Below are 17,282 nucleotides of genomic sequence, written 5' to 3' on the forward strand. Positions count from 1 at the left end.
ACAGGTAATACATGATGCATGTGGTCAAAATGGGGAACTCTACGGAGTGGGTTTATCTGTATTCCTTTGCAGCATGGGACATGGATTTTGACATTTTGTGCTGCACTACTGTACTATACATGCTAATGTGTAGCTCCTGGAAAAATCAGCTTATTTTGAGCTTAGGTGTCCTGTGCAGTTTTACAAAATTAGAAACACATCAGATTGATTTCCCTAGATAACAGATCAGGTGATAAGTATTTCTACTTATTTACATTTGAAGTGTAATTTCTTGAAGGGCTCTTTTTAAAAAAAAAAATCAGTTCAAACAAAAAGTGCTGGAAATGCACGAGGCATCAAAGGAACTCCCCTCTCGGCTGGGCATGCCCGTGCTGAGGAAGGTTTTCCCTGAAATAATGACCTTTCTTTCTTTCAGGTCATGTGAATTTTCAGAGTTTGTGGTTATATGTCCCAGTAACTAATTTTAAATGCATATGTCGTCAATGATGTTTGCTTTTACTTTACTGCTTTTGGATTGTGTTGCTGATATGTAATAAAAATGGCTGAACACTCAACTGAAATTTCCAGAGATGGTATATTTGATGATTTTTATTTATTTACCTTTTTAGGTGTTTGACTTTCTAAAAACATCGATTATAAAAAGTTTTAAAGATGGGCAGTTTCAGCAAAATTCTAAATTCCTCCAGGATTTGATCCCTGGTCAATGTAATGTGCCTGAAATGATTTTGGAGACAGTGACAAACAGGTTTGTACTTATTCTTTCAACTTGTTACTTTTCAATGAAGACGCTGACATGAAATATCACTGTCACTATTAACAGAGGAATTTCAGGTGTCTACTCTGCTTCCAATTCTAATAAAATGTTAACTTTAAACTTATTTTGAAATTAAAAGGGCACATTCCATTGCCATACTGAAATGCCTGCCTAACCAGCCTGTTTAGTTATATAACAATGGTAGAACATCTTAAATATATATTTTTAAATTGGTAATGGAAGTACAGGTATTGGACTCCTCTTAAACAAGTTACACATCTTTTTTAAATTTCTGGTAGTTTTGAACCATTATTTTCAGTTGCAAATGAGTGACTCGGCTGCTAAAGGTTTGCCTAGTGACTTAAAATTTGAATTTTGAGGTCTGCTTTTAGCTTCTGATTAAATTATTTTCACCCAGTTAGAAACTTTGCTCTTGTTTCTCTCTGCAGTGTTTTTGGCTGGGACCATGTTACCCAATCTCTGGTACAGCTGGGATTTATATTCATGGATTCCTTTGGACCAAAGGCAGGTCCATTTGGGAAAGTTTCTGAGACTAACCCAAGTGCAGCAAAAACTCCAGCACAACAGACTTGCAGACTGGGAGCCAAGATCCTTCTTGAAACATTCAAAGTGAGTGTGTGAAATGCTGTGTGCTGCACTCTGTCTTTCAGAAAGTTCTTCATAGAATGAATTACTTTGCGTCCCAGTGATATGGCCAAAAGTAGCATGCATTTTTCACAGAACAAATCAGGATAAGTGCAATGATTTCTATATGGTGAAAAAGCTAGAAACAGTGGAGGTCCAAAGAAAATTGGAAGCCCAGGTACACATCATTAAAATGTTGTGGAACAGGTACAGAAATTAATCTAAAAGGCTAATGGATTGCTGGCCTTTATATCTAGAGGATTATAGTACAAAAGGGATAGAAGGCATGCTTCAGCTTTAGAAAACCTAGTTAGGCAACTTGGAGTATTATGAGCAGTTGTGTGTATCACACTTTAGGAAGTATATATTGACCTTGGAGAGGGTGCAGTGTGGATTTACTAGAACTATATCTAGACTCCATGGGCTAAGTAAAGAGGAGAGATTAAACAAACTGGGGTTGCATTTCCTGGGGAAGAATTCCCCCCCCCCCCCACCCCAGTGCAGGAGTGGGCGCGTGCAGACATGCCTCCAACCGGCGCCCCTAATTGGGGGTGCGCCGCCATTTTATGTGAGCAGGCCAATTAAGGCCCGCCCAGTGTGACGTCCGCCAGGAAGCACTATCCGCTCTCTGTGCAGGCGGGGGGTGAATCCCTGAGCCCAGAGTGCGCTCTTTCACGAAAGAGTGCACTCATCCCCATGAGGCTAATTGCTGCCTTGGAGATCAGTGCCATATTTAAAAATGGTGAAGGGGCAAAAACAACATTTCCCTGACATGTCCCCTCGTGTGACACTGTCACATGAGTTGGGACATGTCCAACTTTTAATCAAACATTTATTACAGTTTTAAAAACCCTCATGAAACCTCACTGCACTCGTGGATGAGGTTTCATGCTTTTTCTGAAGCCCGCCAGGGCTCCCGGCCTGCCTGCCAATCTTAAGGTTGGATGGGCAGGTCCATTAATTATTTCAATTACTTTTTAAATGGCCTCAATAGGCCGTTGACAGGTCAGCGGGCGCACTGCTGACTTGGCTGCGCCCCTGCCGACCTGAAAATTGAAATGCCGCGGGGTGACGTCGGGAGTTCCGCCCGACGTCATTCCGCGTCATTCTACATGTCGGCGAGCGGGCCCCACCCCCTGCTCACCGACCTAAATATCCTGGCCCTGGAATTTAGAAGGTTAAGGGGTGATTTTGATCAAAGTTTTCAAGATATTACAGGGTACAGAGATGGTAAATAGAGTAACTATTTCTGCGAGTTGGCAAGTCTACACTAAGGGGCATAGTCTAAAAATTAGAGCCAGATCTTTCAAAAATGAAATTAGGAAACTACCCTATACACAACCGATGTTAGAATTTGGAACTCTCTTCTGCAAATAATAATTGACGCTAGATCAATTGTTCATTTTAAAACTGACATTGTTAGGTTTTTAGAACCAAAGTTATTAGTGATATGGGAAATTGTGGGTATATAGAGTTATGTCTCAAAGCAACTGTGATCTCATTGAATGACAGAACAGGCGCTAGGAGCTAAATGCTCCTAAATCCTCCTGTTCCCATGTTTCTCTTCGTTAATCTGCTTTTATTTTAGTGATGTTGGTTGAGGGAGAAGTGTTGCTGAGGGCATTGGGAGATCTCCGCCGTTCTTTACATAGTGCCGTTGGATCTTTAGCAGCCATCTGAGCAACAAGAATAGGCACAAACATATCAGGTTAATATTCTGATCCCAGGGATGGATATTGTCTAATATGTTTTACTTTAATTGTTCTGACTCTACTTTTCCCCACCCTCATTTTGAATAAATAGATGTTCAGCCCTGGTGACACACAACAGAATTGTTGCTTTTTAAAAATGTTTTTTTTAATTGTTCTTGATTCAGGTGCATGAGCCAATTAGAAGTGAAATCCTGGAGCAAGTTCTGAATAGAGTGGTGACAAAAACCATGTCACCCATCAATCACTACATAGGCAAGTAGATGTGCAATTTAAGCCTGTGAGAATGAAGGAACTGGGCTGGAGTGTAAAGCATGTTGATCTGAGAAAGTTAATTGTAGGTTGCCATCATCGTGCAATGAAATTTCCACATGTGGGATGGGAAGATTAATTTGTCCCTGTCCAAGCTGAATTTTGCATCTACATGCTATATTTGTACTTGTGTTTTGAGCTTGCTTGGAGTATTTGAGAATAAATTGTAAATCTAGATTTTCATTGGGACGCTGCATCTTTAACTTGTTAAATCCGTAAGGTCATCTCTAGCTCCATTGTTCTTAATTGTGTTTAGGTGGTGGCTGACCTGGGCCCTCAAGTGTGATTATCCCTCAGTGGTTTGTTTTTTCACCACTATGAAATTTACAGAGTTGCACTGTGACAAACTCTTTGAAGAAAACTAATCTTTATTTTCTTCCCCTTTCTCAGACTTGCTATCTGATATTGTCACTTCTGCACCTCTGATTCTCCTGGACTCTTCCTCCAAGGTTATAGAGGCATTTGACCACTTGTCCTACTTGCCCCTTAGCACAGTCCAGGGGCTACTAAAGGCAGTGCAGGTAAAACATTTTGTCCTAGTTGTTTTGTCAGCTTATACAATTCAATATTAAGCTGTGATTTGTTTCTGATCTATAAAGGCTATGTAGTTTCCTAGTCACTATTTAAAACATGTTACTTTTGTGTAATTGTTGGATCAAAATCCTGAAACTCCCTTCCTAACAGCACTGTGGGTGTAACTACACCACATGGCCTACAGTGGCTCATGAATGCAGCTCACTATCACCTTCTCAAGGACAATTAGGGATCAGCAATACGTGCTGGCCTTGCCTTCAATGCCTGCACCCTGTAAAAGAATTTTTAAAAACTTTGATCCAAAAATTTGTTAGCTTGGCTTATTTGGTAGCAGTTTTACCTTGAACCAGAAGTTTGATTTAGTAGTCTAAGCTGAAAGTCCAGTTGAATTGAAGGAATCTTGCGTTGTCAGTGATGCTGTTTTTCAGACAAGATGTTAAAACTATCTACCTTCTCAGTGGTTTAAGTGCCCATAGTACTAATCAAAGAAGATTAGCAAGTTTTTGCTTCAGTCTGCTGGATATACCTTCATTCAGTCTTGTGTCATGATGTCCTGTGTTTAAAAGAAATGATCATAGCATATGTTTGGAAACAATATCAGGGCCAATATGCAAAGCTGACATTTAAAAAACTAATAAATTATAAGTGTATTGGTCATCATATGATTTATTGAATACCATTGAGTTAAACTGATTGGGTTGAACTGTAATGGTTATCATAGTTAAGTCAGATCCTGTTCTCACACTTGTACTCTCCAGCAGGGTCAGAATTTTGCCCTTGGTGGGCATGCGGGCCCCATTGGCTCAGCAGCGGGCGGACAGCCGACCCTCGCCACCTAAACGGGGCCCGCCGCCATTTTGAGTGGGCGGGCCAATTAAGGCCTGCCCAGCAGCCTTCCCGATAGGAAGCGCTATGCGCCTCCTGTGCGGGGTGGGGAGAGATTCCCCATCTGTCAAAGTGCGCTGTTTCGTGCATGTGTGCGAAAGAGCACACTGCTCCCTGAGACCAAGTGCTGTCTCAGGGAGATTAGTGACAGTCCAAAAAACTTTAAAAATAGAAAGATATTAAACTTATTAACATGTCCCCCTCATGTGACAATGTCACACGAGATGGGACATGTTCATAAGAAACACATTAACTTTATTAAACTTTTTAAAAACGGACATGAAACCACATCCTGCCAGTGGATGAGGTTTCATGTATTATCAGAAGCCCGCTGGGACTCCTGGCCTGCCTGCCAGCCTTAAGGTTGGACGGGCAGGTCTTTAACAATCTTAATTGGCCATTGACAGGTCGGCAGGCGGACAGCTGATTTCGCTGTCCGCTCACCTTCCTGAAAATTTAAAGGGACCGGGATGACGTCAGGGGTTCCTCCCACGTCATTTTCCTGTTGGCGAGCAGGCCCTGCCCCCAAATCACCGATGGGGAAAATCCTGGCCCAGGAGTCAGTGGGCAATGATTGGAACAGAAAGGCTGGCTGGTGTGTTTTTTTTTAATCTACTCTCTAGTATGGCAATCAATTGTAACTACTGTTTCAGCTAAGATCAGCTAAGTTACAAAGCTCTGTGCTATACTATGGGGTGCAAATGCTAACTTAATCAGTGGGGCAATCTAACTTTTGACCAATGTTTAATGTGATATGAAGCCCAAAATTGTGCAAGTGCCTTAAGTCAATTACGTTTATATATTGCCTTGGTGGTTATTTTAATAATTTGCTTTGTTATTTTTTAAAAGCCCCTGCTGAAGGTCAGTATGTCCATGAAGGATTCGTTAATTTTGGTCCTGCGGAAAGCCATGTTTTCCAGGTAAAAAGCAAACTAGCCAGAGTGGTCTGGGATTTTATTCTCTTAATAACTTTTCATTCTCAGTTGCTGAATACAAGAGTGTTTGATAGTTTCTGATGGTGCAGTAGAGCCCATTTCTTCTTTACTCTAATAGACTAATGGTGCAGTAATTAATATGTTGGAGAGCAACTATGTCAAGAGATCTGAATCACTTTGGGAGGTTACTGTGGTCTTAAGACATGTGGCAGGTTTTTAATCTGAATCTTTTTTTTAAATCGTACATCATAATGTTTTGATTTCACAAGTTTTTTTTAATCTCCCATTCTCTGCTAAAAGACTTGACCCTTGCCTGGATGGTTTCACATATATCAATAACCATTTGGTACCTCTCCAAGTGGCCATTCTTTATGTATAGGTTGTGAGTAATATTATTTATTTATTCATTCATGGGATGTGGGCATCGCTGGCCAGGCCAATGGTTATTACCCATCCCTAGTTCAGAGGGCATTTAAGAGTCAACCACATTGCTGTGGGTCTGGAGTCACATGTAGACCAGGTAAGGACAACAGATTTCTTTCCACTAAAGGACATTAGTGAACCAGATGGGTTTTTACTACAGTTGACCAGATTTTTTTTTTTACTGAATTCAAATTCCACCATCTGCCATGGTGCGATTTGAACCCAGGTCCCCATTACCCTAGGTCCCTGGATTACTAGTCCAGCGACAATACCACTAATTAGTAGGCCATTATACTGTGGAGGCTTCACAGCTTAACCCAAATCTGCTCTCGCTCAATTTCCACATCTCTAAGGGTAAACCAATGGCATTCAGGAACAGAAACCAAATTGTTACCCCAGATTAGTTCACTCTGTGCAGACTGGGAATTACATTAGCAAGCAGTCCTTTTGGCTCAGTTACCCATTATGAAATACACTGAAGTGGAGGGGACCTGGGCGGGTCAGATACAACTGTACTGTTGAATTCAAATCCAACTCAGACTGATGGAATGGATGTTAGTTGCACTAGTGGCATGTGAAATGACTTTAAGTAGTCTCAGTCACATTGCTTATGGGAATGGGACTAAGGCACAAAATTGGCTCAAATGCCACAGTTGAACATTTAGACATAAGTGAGGAAGTTTGGACATGGAAATGTGAAAAATGCCACACTGTTGCAATTGGGATGATCTTCTGAGATTGTGGCTGAAGCACATTGTCAGGACAGAGCAGAGGGACCTTTATTCAGCAGCAGCCATACCTGATTTGGAAGTGCTTGATGCTGACTGTCGGGTATGGATTTTCAGTCCTGCTGGGGGCAGGAATGGACGTGGCTGGGGTTCCAAAATACCGATGCCAGCTGGTGTACTGGTTTCCTGACGCCATTCCCAGCACCAGCCATATTGACCAGGGTGGTGGGGGGAGGGCAGCCTTGTGATTCCTCCTGATTTTTGATTTAGGTCAATTAAGCTGGTTAAGAAGCTCATTAAGGGCTTTTTAATGGGGTATGTCGTCTTCGTGGGGGCACATGGGCTGCACACACATTGCCTGGGGCAGACCAGGTGAAGGGAGGCAGATACACAGTGGGGAGCAAGTCATGGGTCACACCAGAGAATTACCCGAGCCCCATAAAAGAGTAAAGGGGGACTTGGTCATTGTCAAACAGGTGTGATTGACACAGCACTGGTGGCGGGGAGAGTGAGCAGTAAGAGCTCAGGCATTGCAGGGGGCTGTTAACCTCCAGGCATCATGGGGGCATAAGAGCAGGGAGCAAGGCAGTCCAGGATAATTGAGTGGCCACCTGACCATAGAAGAAACAGCTGACAATGGGGGCATGACAACAGATTTGGGCCCAGTGACTATGAGGAGCAACATCCTGCACAGGAAAGGTAGAATCTCAGGCATGAGGAAGGCAGGGGAGAGGAACCAGGGGCAGAAAGGACTCTGAGATTGTATCCTCAGCATAAGACTTACTGACAAAAATGGAGCTACCTTGAAATAACCGAGAACCAGTGGCACAGGAAACTGCGATTCTCCTGGCGGATGGTCACAGACATCTGTGCCCTTGTTATGGAAGACCTCACATTTGCAGTCCTACCAATAGCTGTCAAAGTCACTGTGGCCTTGAAGCTCTTCACTTCTGCTTCCTCAAAGGATCAATCGTGGATCTTGGTGGCATCTTGCAAACGGCTGCACACCACTGCATCTCGGAGGTTATATCTGCCCTATGTCCCTTTGTCTGTGTTTGGGTAGGAGGGGAGAAATTACTTTATTAACCAAAATAAAATTACAGTGCAATTGGTTGGGAACAGATTTTTTAATAAAAAATTATATCACTGGACAAACTGCAACAGATTTGCAGCATTGATCTGACATATTTACAGCTGCTTCTTTAGTGCTGATCTGCCTTGCTCTCTTTTTTTCAGCCACTTGGACTCCCGGAAATCAGCAGTTGCTGGCTTTTTGCTATTGTTGAAGAACTTTAAAGTGTTGGGGAGTCTGGCTTCCAGTCAGTGCACTCAATCTCTCACGGCTAGTCAGGTAACTCAGCTACATTCATTCTTTCCAGTTCTGTCTTTAATAGCCATGTTAATTTTTCATCAAAATTTATAGGCCAGCCCCTGAGGGGTTAATTTTCTTGCCTTAGTTTTAAGTCTGATTTTTAAAAAGCCTGGTATAATAGTAGTTCATTAATATGCTCTCTGTAATGAGCAGCTTTCCCCTTTCTTTGGAAAAAAAGTCAAGAAAATTAAATTATACTTGGAAGTGGATATGGATTTGTGCAGGACAAGCGAACCCTAACTGACTTTGAGCTGAGCAGCCAGTTGAAGTTAAGAAATGGCCTGCCATCTAGTGGAGTGAACCTAAACTGTGGCTCCTAGTCAGTAGAGTATTGAGATGCAGGCTGGTTGCCATGGAGGAATGGTCTGAGTTGATCAGTTAGGTTGATCTTAGTGTATTATTTAAAAAAAAAAACCAGGGAGATCAAATTTGAATGCTATTTGATCTTTATGCCTATTATAGGTTGGGAGCAGTACTGAAATAACGTTTCTTTTCATCTTGTCACTGTTCAGGTGCAAGTGGATGTGCATATGCGTTACAACGCCTCTGCTAATGAAGCCCTTTGTTTGGAGATCTTAGGCAGCCTGAGGCGCTGTCTTAGCCAGCAAGTTGATGTTCGACTCATGCTCTATGAGGTATTGATGTTAAAAGCTATCCTTGTAATATGTCAAATTTGATCTCTATAATAACTGTTAGCACTCACTACCTGTGCAGCTGAAAAGAAGTTTTCTTTTTGAACCCCACATCTTAGTCTTCAGTTTATAGATTAACATTAAAGCATTCTCTTTTTTTCAATCAGCAGGGGAAACCTGAACCTGCTGATTCCATTCTCACTGCTTTAAATAGTAATATAGTTAAGAGACTGTCATTTCTTATTTCTTTTATCGTCTGAAAGAGGACTGCCTCATCAAGGTGATCTGAACTGGGTGCTTTGACAATGTTGCATTCATTTAGGAAAGTTGTTGATGGTTGTTACTGACTGTATTTCCCTCCCTACTTTCATTTTATCTTTGACCAGGTTAAAGGGTTGCTCTTTAATGGTCTATTTAACTGTTCCTCTCTTCTGTTTTTGGAGGGTTTATTTGATGTTCTACGTCGAAATTCGCAACTGGCAAATACCATTTTACAAACGCTGCTCTCACAGGTGAGTGGCAGAATGTAGACAAAAATGGCACTGTTTTGCCAAGACGGAAGCCTGGGGGCAAATTGCCCAATTGATTTATGAAAAAAATTATCCCACCTAATTGTTATAAACTGTCCTGCACTTAGGAGGTAACCAACCTATTTAATGTTATCTACTGCTTTTGAACCAACTGTTGGGAGACTTCTGAGAGTAACCATTGAATTGTATGGTATGGAAGGAGGCCGTTCAGACCATCATGCTTGTGCCAACTTTACAAAAGAACTTTTCAGTTAGCTCCACTTCCCTGCTCTTTCACCATCAGCCCTGCTTGTTTTTCTTTTCTAGGTGTATATCCAGTTCCCTTTTGAAAGTTACCATTGAACCTACTCGCACCACACTTTTGAGGCAGTGCATTTTAGTTCATGATAATGCGTCAAGTTAAAGCGTTTCCTCATCACCCTTCTGATTCTTTTGCCAACTATCTTAAATTTATGATTTCTGGTTATCAGCCCTTCTAGTGAAAACAGTTTCTCCTTATTTACTCTTATCAAAACCACTCAATTTTCCAGCATGGATTTGATGGACCGACTGGCCTCCTTCTGTGACATCATAACTCTATTCAACCTTTCCTGAATCTTTCCTGTTGTAAGGAGAATATCCTAACTTCTCTAGTCTATCCACTGAAAACCCCTCATCCTGGTATCAGTGTGGTGCCCAGAATTGGATGTAGTACTCCAGTTGAGGCCTAACCGGTGATATTTAAAGATTCACTAAAACATCCTTGCTTTTGTAGTCTGTGCCTTTATTTATAAAACCAAGGATCTAGCATGCCTTTTTAACTGTTTTATCAACTTTCCCTACCACCTTCAAAGATGTGTGCCTGTAAAGCTCTAAGCCACTCTGTTTCTGCACCCCTTTTTAATATTGCTTGGCAATAACTAAATTGGCTTCTCCCTCCTCTTCCTGATATCACAGCATTATCTGGTCAGTGCCTTTCTTGGACACGCAACCCTGATTGGGAATGTGGAAATAAATTATTGAGATATATTTGTTTGCACAGATGTGTGTGAGAACCAGACTGGTTGTACGTGAGAAATAGCAGTGCTGGGGACTGAGAGAGTTTCCACATCAGGTACCCAACATCATTAAGGTGCAGCATGGGCTGGATGCAGAGTAAAACTCCTTCTACACTGTTCCATTAAGCACTCCCAGTTCAGGTACATTATGGATTAGATGTCCTAGAAAGCACTCACTGCACACTGTTCCAACCTCAGAAAAATGTCTGCCTCTGCACCAATGTTATTTACTTTTCCATTTCCCACACCAGCCATAGGTATCCCCAATTACAATTTCAAATTATAGCCACTTTTGTTGTGGGTCGTGCATATTAGAAAATATTCCAGATTCATTTGTGCAAGATCATGACATATATGGTATTCAACAGGTGATTTGATTACTAAATGATTGTTACTGATTGAAAATACATCTCCTAGCCCTAAATATAAACGTGTACTGCTGTAACATTGGCATTTCTGATCTTGTCTCAGCTGAAGCGATATTATGAAGTGGAGGAGGACCTGCTGCCACCCGTCAAGCTAGAAGGTTGCATCACCACTCAGGGAGGCCAGATCTACCTCCAGGAACCACTGGTAATCAAATAATTTATTATTAAATTTGTTAATTTATCCAGTGAGAAATGGCTGTGTTGGAATATGAAGCTTTTTTTATGACTTTGTACCCAAAGGCTGTGTCAAATGTTTCTCTGGCTCACGTAATAAGTTTACTTCTATGGAGGAATGAGCCATACATGTTTGGAAGGTTCCAAGTTCTGCTGTGAATCTATGAACCTGCTGACCTCAGCTGAGAGTGGTAGGGTTACTACCATTGACCTCTGTTTTCCCAAGGTAGAGAAAAAAAGAGTTTGGCTCTTGATTAAACAACCCGACCCCACCCTTCATCCAGAAAATGCATGTGTAGATGTCTGCCGAGGGCACATGGCTCAGTTGTGTTGCTAAATGACCTGGGTTCGATAAATCTCTGCTACCTGTCAAAGCTTGCATGTGAAAATTGGGCACTTAGTTGATGTTATTGAGAGCAGCTAATGCCTTTGGAACTACCTGCCGCCAAGAACCTTCAGGACAGGTACAGAGGAAAAAGAAAAGTATGCTCATTTAAATATGTACAGTAGGAAAGTGACTTTTACAATGGCCATAATTTTTCTCAAATTTAGGGCCAGTTGGGCTCAGTTGGCACCACTCTAATTTAAGAGGTATGTGTTCAATCCCTGCTTCCTAATTTGACTGTAATTTAGGCTGCTTCTCATGTAGAAGCGAGGGACTATTACATTATCTCACACACTGTCCTTTAGATATAAGTTGAAACCATATCTATCTGTTCCAATGGTTTAGGTAGATGCTTAAGATCTCATAGCACTGTTTGAAAAAGAACCTAATGTTCTGGTTGTTAAATGTTCCTCAACCAGCACCACTTTTTAAAAAAAGATTGACTGATCACTCATCTAATTACAGTTTCTGACGTTGCTGAATGCAAAATAGCTGCTATGTTTGCCTGCAAAACATTCGCAACTTTTCATTATTTCATAGTTTTCTACATTTTAATACAATTTAATTTTCTGAAGATGGAGTGTTGGTTGCAGTGCCCTTGGTTTGCTGGGGCTAAAGGATCCGGGTTGCACGCTTTGTTTGGGGTGACCGAGTTGGTACAGAGACAGAGAACATCAGGAGATCGTTGTTAGAATAAACACCTGTTTATTTACAAACTAACTCTACAACTATACCTGTGTGCGCACAACATAAAACTCTGCCTTCACTCATCAATGACTAACTCAAGACTCTCTCACGTAGAGGTAGCTCGCGCTACTCTGCTTTTGGGTATTAAGATCATGTGATCTTACATTACAACACGTGTATTACAAATCAGGTTACTACAAGGAGCTGTATAAATTTTGAGTGATTTGCTTCAGTTCCTGTGAGACTCCATTATTTAGCTTTTATTTTTCTTTTGACACAGGCACATCTTCTGTGTTGTATCCAGAACTGCTTGGCCTGGTGTAAACAGTCCTTATTGCATTGTCCTCGTAGTGATGAAAATGAAGATGATGATGATGAGGAAGGTAGTTTTCAGCATGATTTGGAGGAACAACTGGACTGCATCACTCGAAGAATGATTAAGAGTGAATTGGAAGACTTTGAACTGGTAACTGTTATGGGTTTTGGTGCTTAATTTCTCTTTATTTATGCTAACTTGTAAAAGCTATTTGGTCTGGGTTGTTTCTTACTTCAAATGTGCAATTGGATGATATAAAAATATCATTAAACTCCCACTTCATCCTATTTTAGATCAGTTTCTATTGAATGTGTTTATAATCAGATATTTTGATGGGCCACCAAATGGTAGCACGTATGAGAGAGATACTTTCTAATCTGGACTAACATAGTCTGGGCTTGTGAATTCACAGTCAGATTCAGACTGGAGCAAAAAAAAAATGAACATTAAAGTTACTTGATCTGCACAGCTTAATGACACAGTGCTGGCACAAACAGAGTCATTGGAGGAGCCCCTGTGATGGTTTCTACAAACACTTGTTTAATAAAGCTTTCTATTCAAGAAAAGTTCTGTTTCCTGGAAAAAGATTATCTGACCCATTTAAATTTATCTATGCAGATAAATACCTGCTGGTAAATTTTCAGTTCATGCTGTCCATACAGAAGTAGGCCACTCAGCTCATTAAACTTGACATCTTTGTCTTTAATCTCAATTCCTTCCCTTTTACCCATATCCCTTACTTCCCAAGCAAGCATCTGTTTCTCTTCTAAGCACTTCATTGATGTTTCAGTGCAGTTCAAATTTTAAGATTATCCTGGATTCCCTTACTAGAGATGAGTCGATTCATGTTTGCACTTTCATTTCTGGAGCTCCCTTCCTAAAAGCACTGTGGATGTACCTATGCATATGGACTGCAGCGGTTAAAGAAGGCAGCTCACCACTACCTTCTCCAGGCCAATTAGAGATGGGCAATAAATGCTGGCCTAGTCAGCAAAGCCCACACTCTGAAAGAATAAATAAAAAAAAACTTAGAGCGGAATTTTCTGTCCCATTTGGCGTTAGGCATCATGGCAGGCTTGAATGGACAATATGACGGGAAGATCAAAAAACCAATTTCATGACGGTGTGAAACTAGTTTGTGATCATCGGCTCTGCCCGTCACTGGCGGGCCGCCTTTCCCACCGCCACACGTCAGGAACATAATTAGATGCAGATGTATTAAAATTATAAGCCCTGCTCGCCAGAAGCATCACCCCATGCTGGATCATCTGTGCCACCACCATTTCACAACTGTACATAAGTGACATGCACCTGGCCTCAGGACTTCGAGATTTGTTTGCCTTCCTTGCTACGGGCAGCACTTGTGGTCATCAGCGCTAGACAGCACCACGTCACTTTTAGGGGGCTCACGAGCAGGTCTCTACCTACCAGATCAGCCATAAGGCGGGGGTGGCTTTTCAATGGCTGCAGGGCTAGGGCTTGCTTGGGGAAGGGGGAGAAGTGACCTCAGGCGAGAGAAGAGGCTGCAGGGTGAGAGCTGTATTGGGAAAGGGGGATACCCCAGGAAACGGTGTGGTATTGGCATGTTGGGCGATTCAGAGGCTGTCCACCAGTGAGACGGCGTGTTTCCTGTGCCTGCATAATTAATGAAGTGGGAAGCAGATACGACGTGAAAAACTGCCTTTGTGGCTGGCGGGTAAAACGTCCTCTTTCCTGCCCGCTGCCACACTTAGTGCAAATATGGGATGATTCCACCCTTAATACTTTAAATATTTTGACCAAACCCCCCCCCCCCCCCCCCCCCCCCCCCGCCCCCCCCAACCAGCCTCATTACTTCCAGGCAATATAATCCATGTTACCCAGTCTCTTGATGCAACTCACTCCCCTTATTCCTGATGTCATATCAATAAATCATCACTGGACCTTCTTCAAGGTCAGAATATTCATAATGCTAGGCATCCAAAACAGAAGGCATGTACCGAAAGTACGCGCTCTATGTAATTGCGATAGTAATACCTCTACACATTCCATACTTCCATTAGCATTTTTGATTGCCTTCGATACGCAGAAGCTTGCTTTTGATGAGTAATGTACCTGGACCCCTGCATCCTTCGTTCATCCTTTGTTCCATGCCCCTTTTACAATCATCTGCCATTCTTGCAACCAACATGTACTGCCTTCTACCTTGTTACGTTGAACTGCAACTGCCGTTATCTGTTCATTCATTTATTTATGTTCATTTATAATGTCTCTCTTCTTCACAATTCACTATGCTTCCTAGCTTTTATCACCTGCAAACTTAGAAATATGCTGCTCCATTACTAAATCTAGGTCATGTAAATAGATGGGATCTACCATTGTCACTGCACCCAATCTGAGAATGCCTGTCCCAATTTGCAGTCTCCTATTTCCCAACTAGTTTCCTATCCATGCCATAAGAATGCTTTCAATTCTATGTGCTTTAATTTTATCTGCAATCTCTTGTGCAAAATTTTATCAAATGCCTTTTCTTTTCCTGCTTTTAGGACAAATCAGCAGATTTTTCATTAGCGTCCAACGTTGGCATTAAAAATAACATTTATGCCGTCCTGGTAATGGGAGTGTATGAGGTTCTGATGGAGCATAATTTCATAACCAGCAACTACAGGTACTGCACTGGAGTGCTCCATTGCTTTTCTGAAAATTATATCAGTGTTCACATATAATTAATTAGTTTGAAGTATAGGAACTGTTATATAGACAAACATGGCAGCCATTTTGCAAAGTCTTAGGATCCCATGAATAACCAGTTAACATGCTTTTGGTTGTATCAATGAGGGAGGAAAGATGGTCAGACCTGAGAGGACCTCTGCTCTTCAAATAATGGTATGATCTTTTAAGTCAACCTAAACTAGTGGAACAGAGGGAGTGAGCTATGGTTTAACCTCACCCAAAGGATGGTAACACCCAAGAATGCAGTACTCCTTGAGTAGTGAACTGAAATGTTAACTTAGGTAATATGCTCAAGTCCTGGAATGGGACTTAAACTGGCACTGAGAGAAGGCATTGAGAAGTATGGTGAGTTCCATGAAAAATGACTGTGATATTGGGCTTAATGGCCTTTTCCTGTTTCTAAAATTTGCTATTAATGAATTGTCCATAATACACGCACAGTTGTGTTTGGTTTGCTTTTCTTTTTTAAAAAAGTAAAGTATTTATAGCTGAAAGTATTGTGATCTTTTGATAGGTTATGAAATTTCTCCCTCTGTAAGTATGAATACAAATATTTGTCACATTATAAACTTCCAACAGATTATATAGCCTTTAAACTACAAATGTGCATGTTACAGCATTTTTTTTTTGTATGTTATAATGTACAGATATTTAAGATTGCATTTTCATTGAAAAACTTACAACAATGAAGGGGACCATTCGGCACATTGTGTCTATTTTGACCGAAAAAGAGCTATCCAGCCTAACTGTACTTTCCAGCTCTTGGTCCTTAGCTCAGTAGGTTACAGCACTTCAACTGTACATCCGAATATTTTTAAAATGTAATGATGGTTTCTGCCACTACCACCCTTTCAGGCAGAGAGCTCCAGACCTCCATCACCTCTGGGTGAACAATATATCCTTATTTCCCCTCATTTCTCCTGCTAATTACTTTAAACCTATAGCCCAGTCATTGACCCCTCTGCTATCCACTCTAGGTTCCTCATAATTTTATACACCTCAATTAAATCTCCCCTTGGCCTCCTCTGTTCCAAAGAAAGCAACCCCAGCCTATCCAGCCTTACCTCATAACTAAGATTATTGGTACCTGGCCACATCCTCGTAAATCTCCCCTGTACCTTCTTTAAAGTGATCACATCCTTCCTGTAATGCGGTGACCAGAACTGTTAGCAGTATGCTAGCTGTGGCATAACTAGTATTTTACACAGTTCTAGCATAACCATTCTACTCATAATCTGTGCAATGTTTTGAATTTCATGGATTTCAATGCCATTAGCAAATTGTTCTTTAGTGCTGCAAAGCAGAATGTTGCTGAATTTTGTGTAGCTTTTTATCATAGATTCTTTTAAATAATTTGTGTTGTATGTATTGCTAGAATAATGTTACTAATGGCTCAGTGGGTTTTTTTTTGTGATGTGTTACTGAACCCTTCAGAATAGGAAGGTCCCAGATTTGTTTATTGGTCTTTGCTTAGTCAGTCCCTAGGAAGAAGAAGCATATTAAAGGGAGGACGAGGCAACCATGGCTGACAGGGGAAGTCAGGGACAGCATAAAAGCTAAAGAGAAAGCATACAATGCGGCGAAGAGCAGTGGGAAACCAGAGGATTGGGAAGCCTACAAAGACCAACAGAGGACAACTAAAAAAGAAATAAGGAGGGAGAAGATTAAATATGAGGGTAAACTAGCCAGTAATATAAAAGAAGATTGCAAGAGTTTTTTTAGATATATAAAGAGTAAGAGAGAGGCAAAAGTGGACATTGGGATGCTGGAGAAGTAGTAGTGGAGAACAAAGAAATGGCGGAGGAGCTGAATAGGTACTTTGCGTCAGTCTTCACAGTGGAAGACACGAGTGACATCCCCAAAGTTCAAGAGAGTCGGGGGGCTGAGGTGAGTATGGTGGCCATTACCAAGGAGAAGGTGCTAGGAAAACTGAAAGGTCTGAAGGTGGATAAATCACCTGGACCAGATGGATTACACCCCAGAGTTCTGAAGGAGATAGCTGAAGAGATATTGGAGGAGTTAGTGGTGATCTTTCAGGAATCACTGGAGTCAGGGAGGGTCCCAGAGGACTGGAAAATCGCTAA

The 17,282-nt window shown here is 41.4% G+C and overlaps 1 protein-coding gene across 3 annotated transcripts in view; it reads left to right on the top strand.

Annotated features, from left to right (window-relative positions):
• Positions 1-17,282, top strand: part of fanci (FA complementation group I) — a 77,135-nt gene that overhangs the window by 17,756 nt on the left and 42,097 nt on the right. For 2 of the 3 annotated variants that reach the window (XM_078529988.1, XM_078529989.1), the window contains exons 12-22: positions 609-745; positions 1,204-1,384; positions 3,276-3,363; positions 3,811-3,941; positions 5,689-5,759; positions 8,162-8,276; positions 8,810-8,932; positions 9,373-9,441; positions 10,968-11,069; positions 12,451-12,636; positions 15,012-15,133. In XM_078529988.1, coding sequence (XP_078386114.1) covers positions 609-745; positions 1,204-1,384; positions 3,276-3,363; positions 3,811-3,941; positions 5,689-5,759; positions 8,162-8,276; positions 8,810-8,932; positions 9,373-9,441; positions 10,968-11,069; positions 12,451-12,636; positions 15,012-15,133 — 1,325 coding nt within the window. The remainder of the gene's footprint in view (positions 1-608; positions 746-1,203; positions 1,385-3,275; positions 3,364-3,810; positions 3,942-5,688; positions 5,760-8,161; positions 8,277-8,809; positions 8,933-9,372; positions 9,442-10,967; positions 11,070-12,450; positions 12,637-15,011; positions 15,134-17,282) is intronic. The other variant, XM_078529990.1, reaches the window with a different exon arrangement.

The sequence above is a fragment of the Cetorhinus maximus genome, chromosome 26 (assembly GCF_964194155.1).
Source record: "Cetorhinus maximus chromosome 26, sCetMax3.hap1.1, whole genome shotgun sequence".
NCBI lineage: Eukaryota > Metazoa > Chordata > Chondrichthyes > Lamniformes > Cetorhinidae > Cetorhinus > Cetorhinus maximus.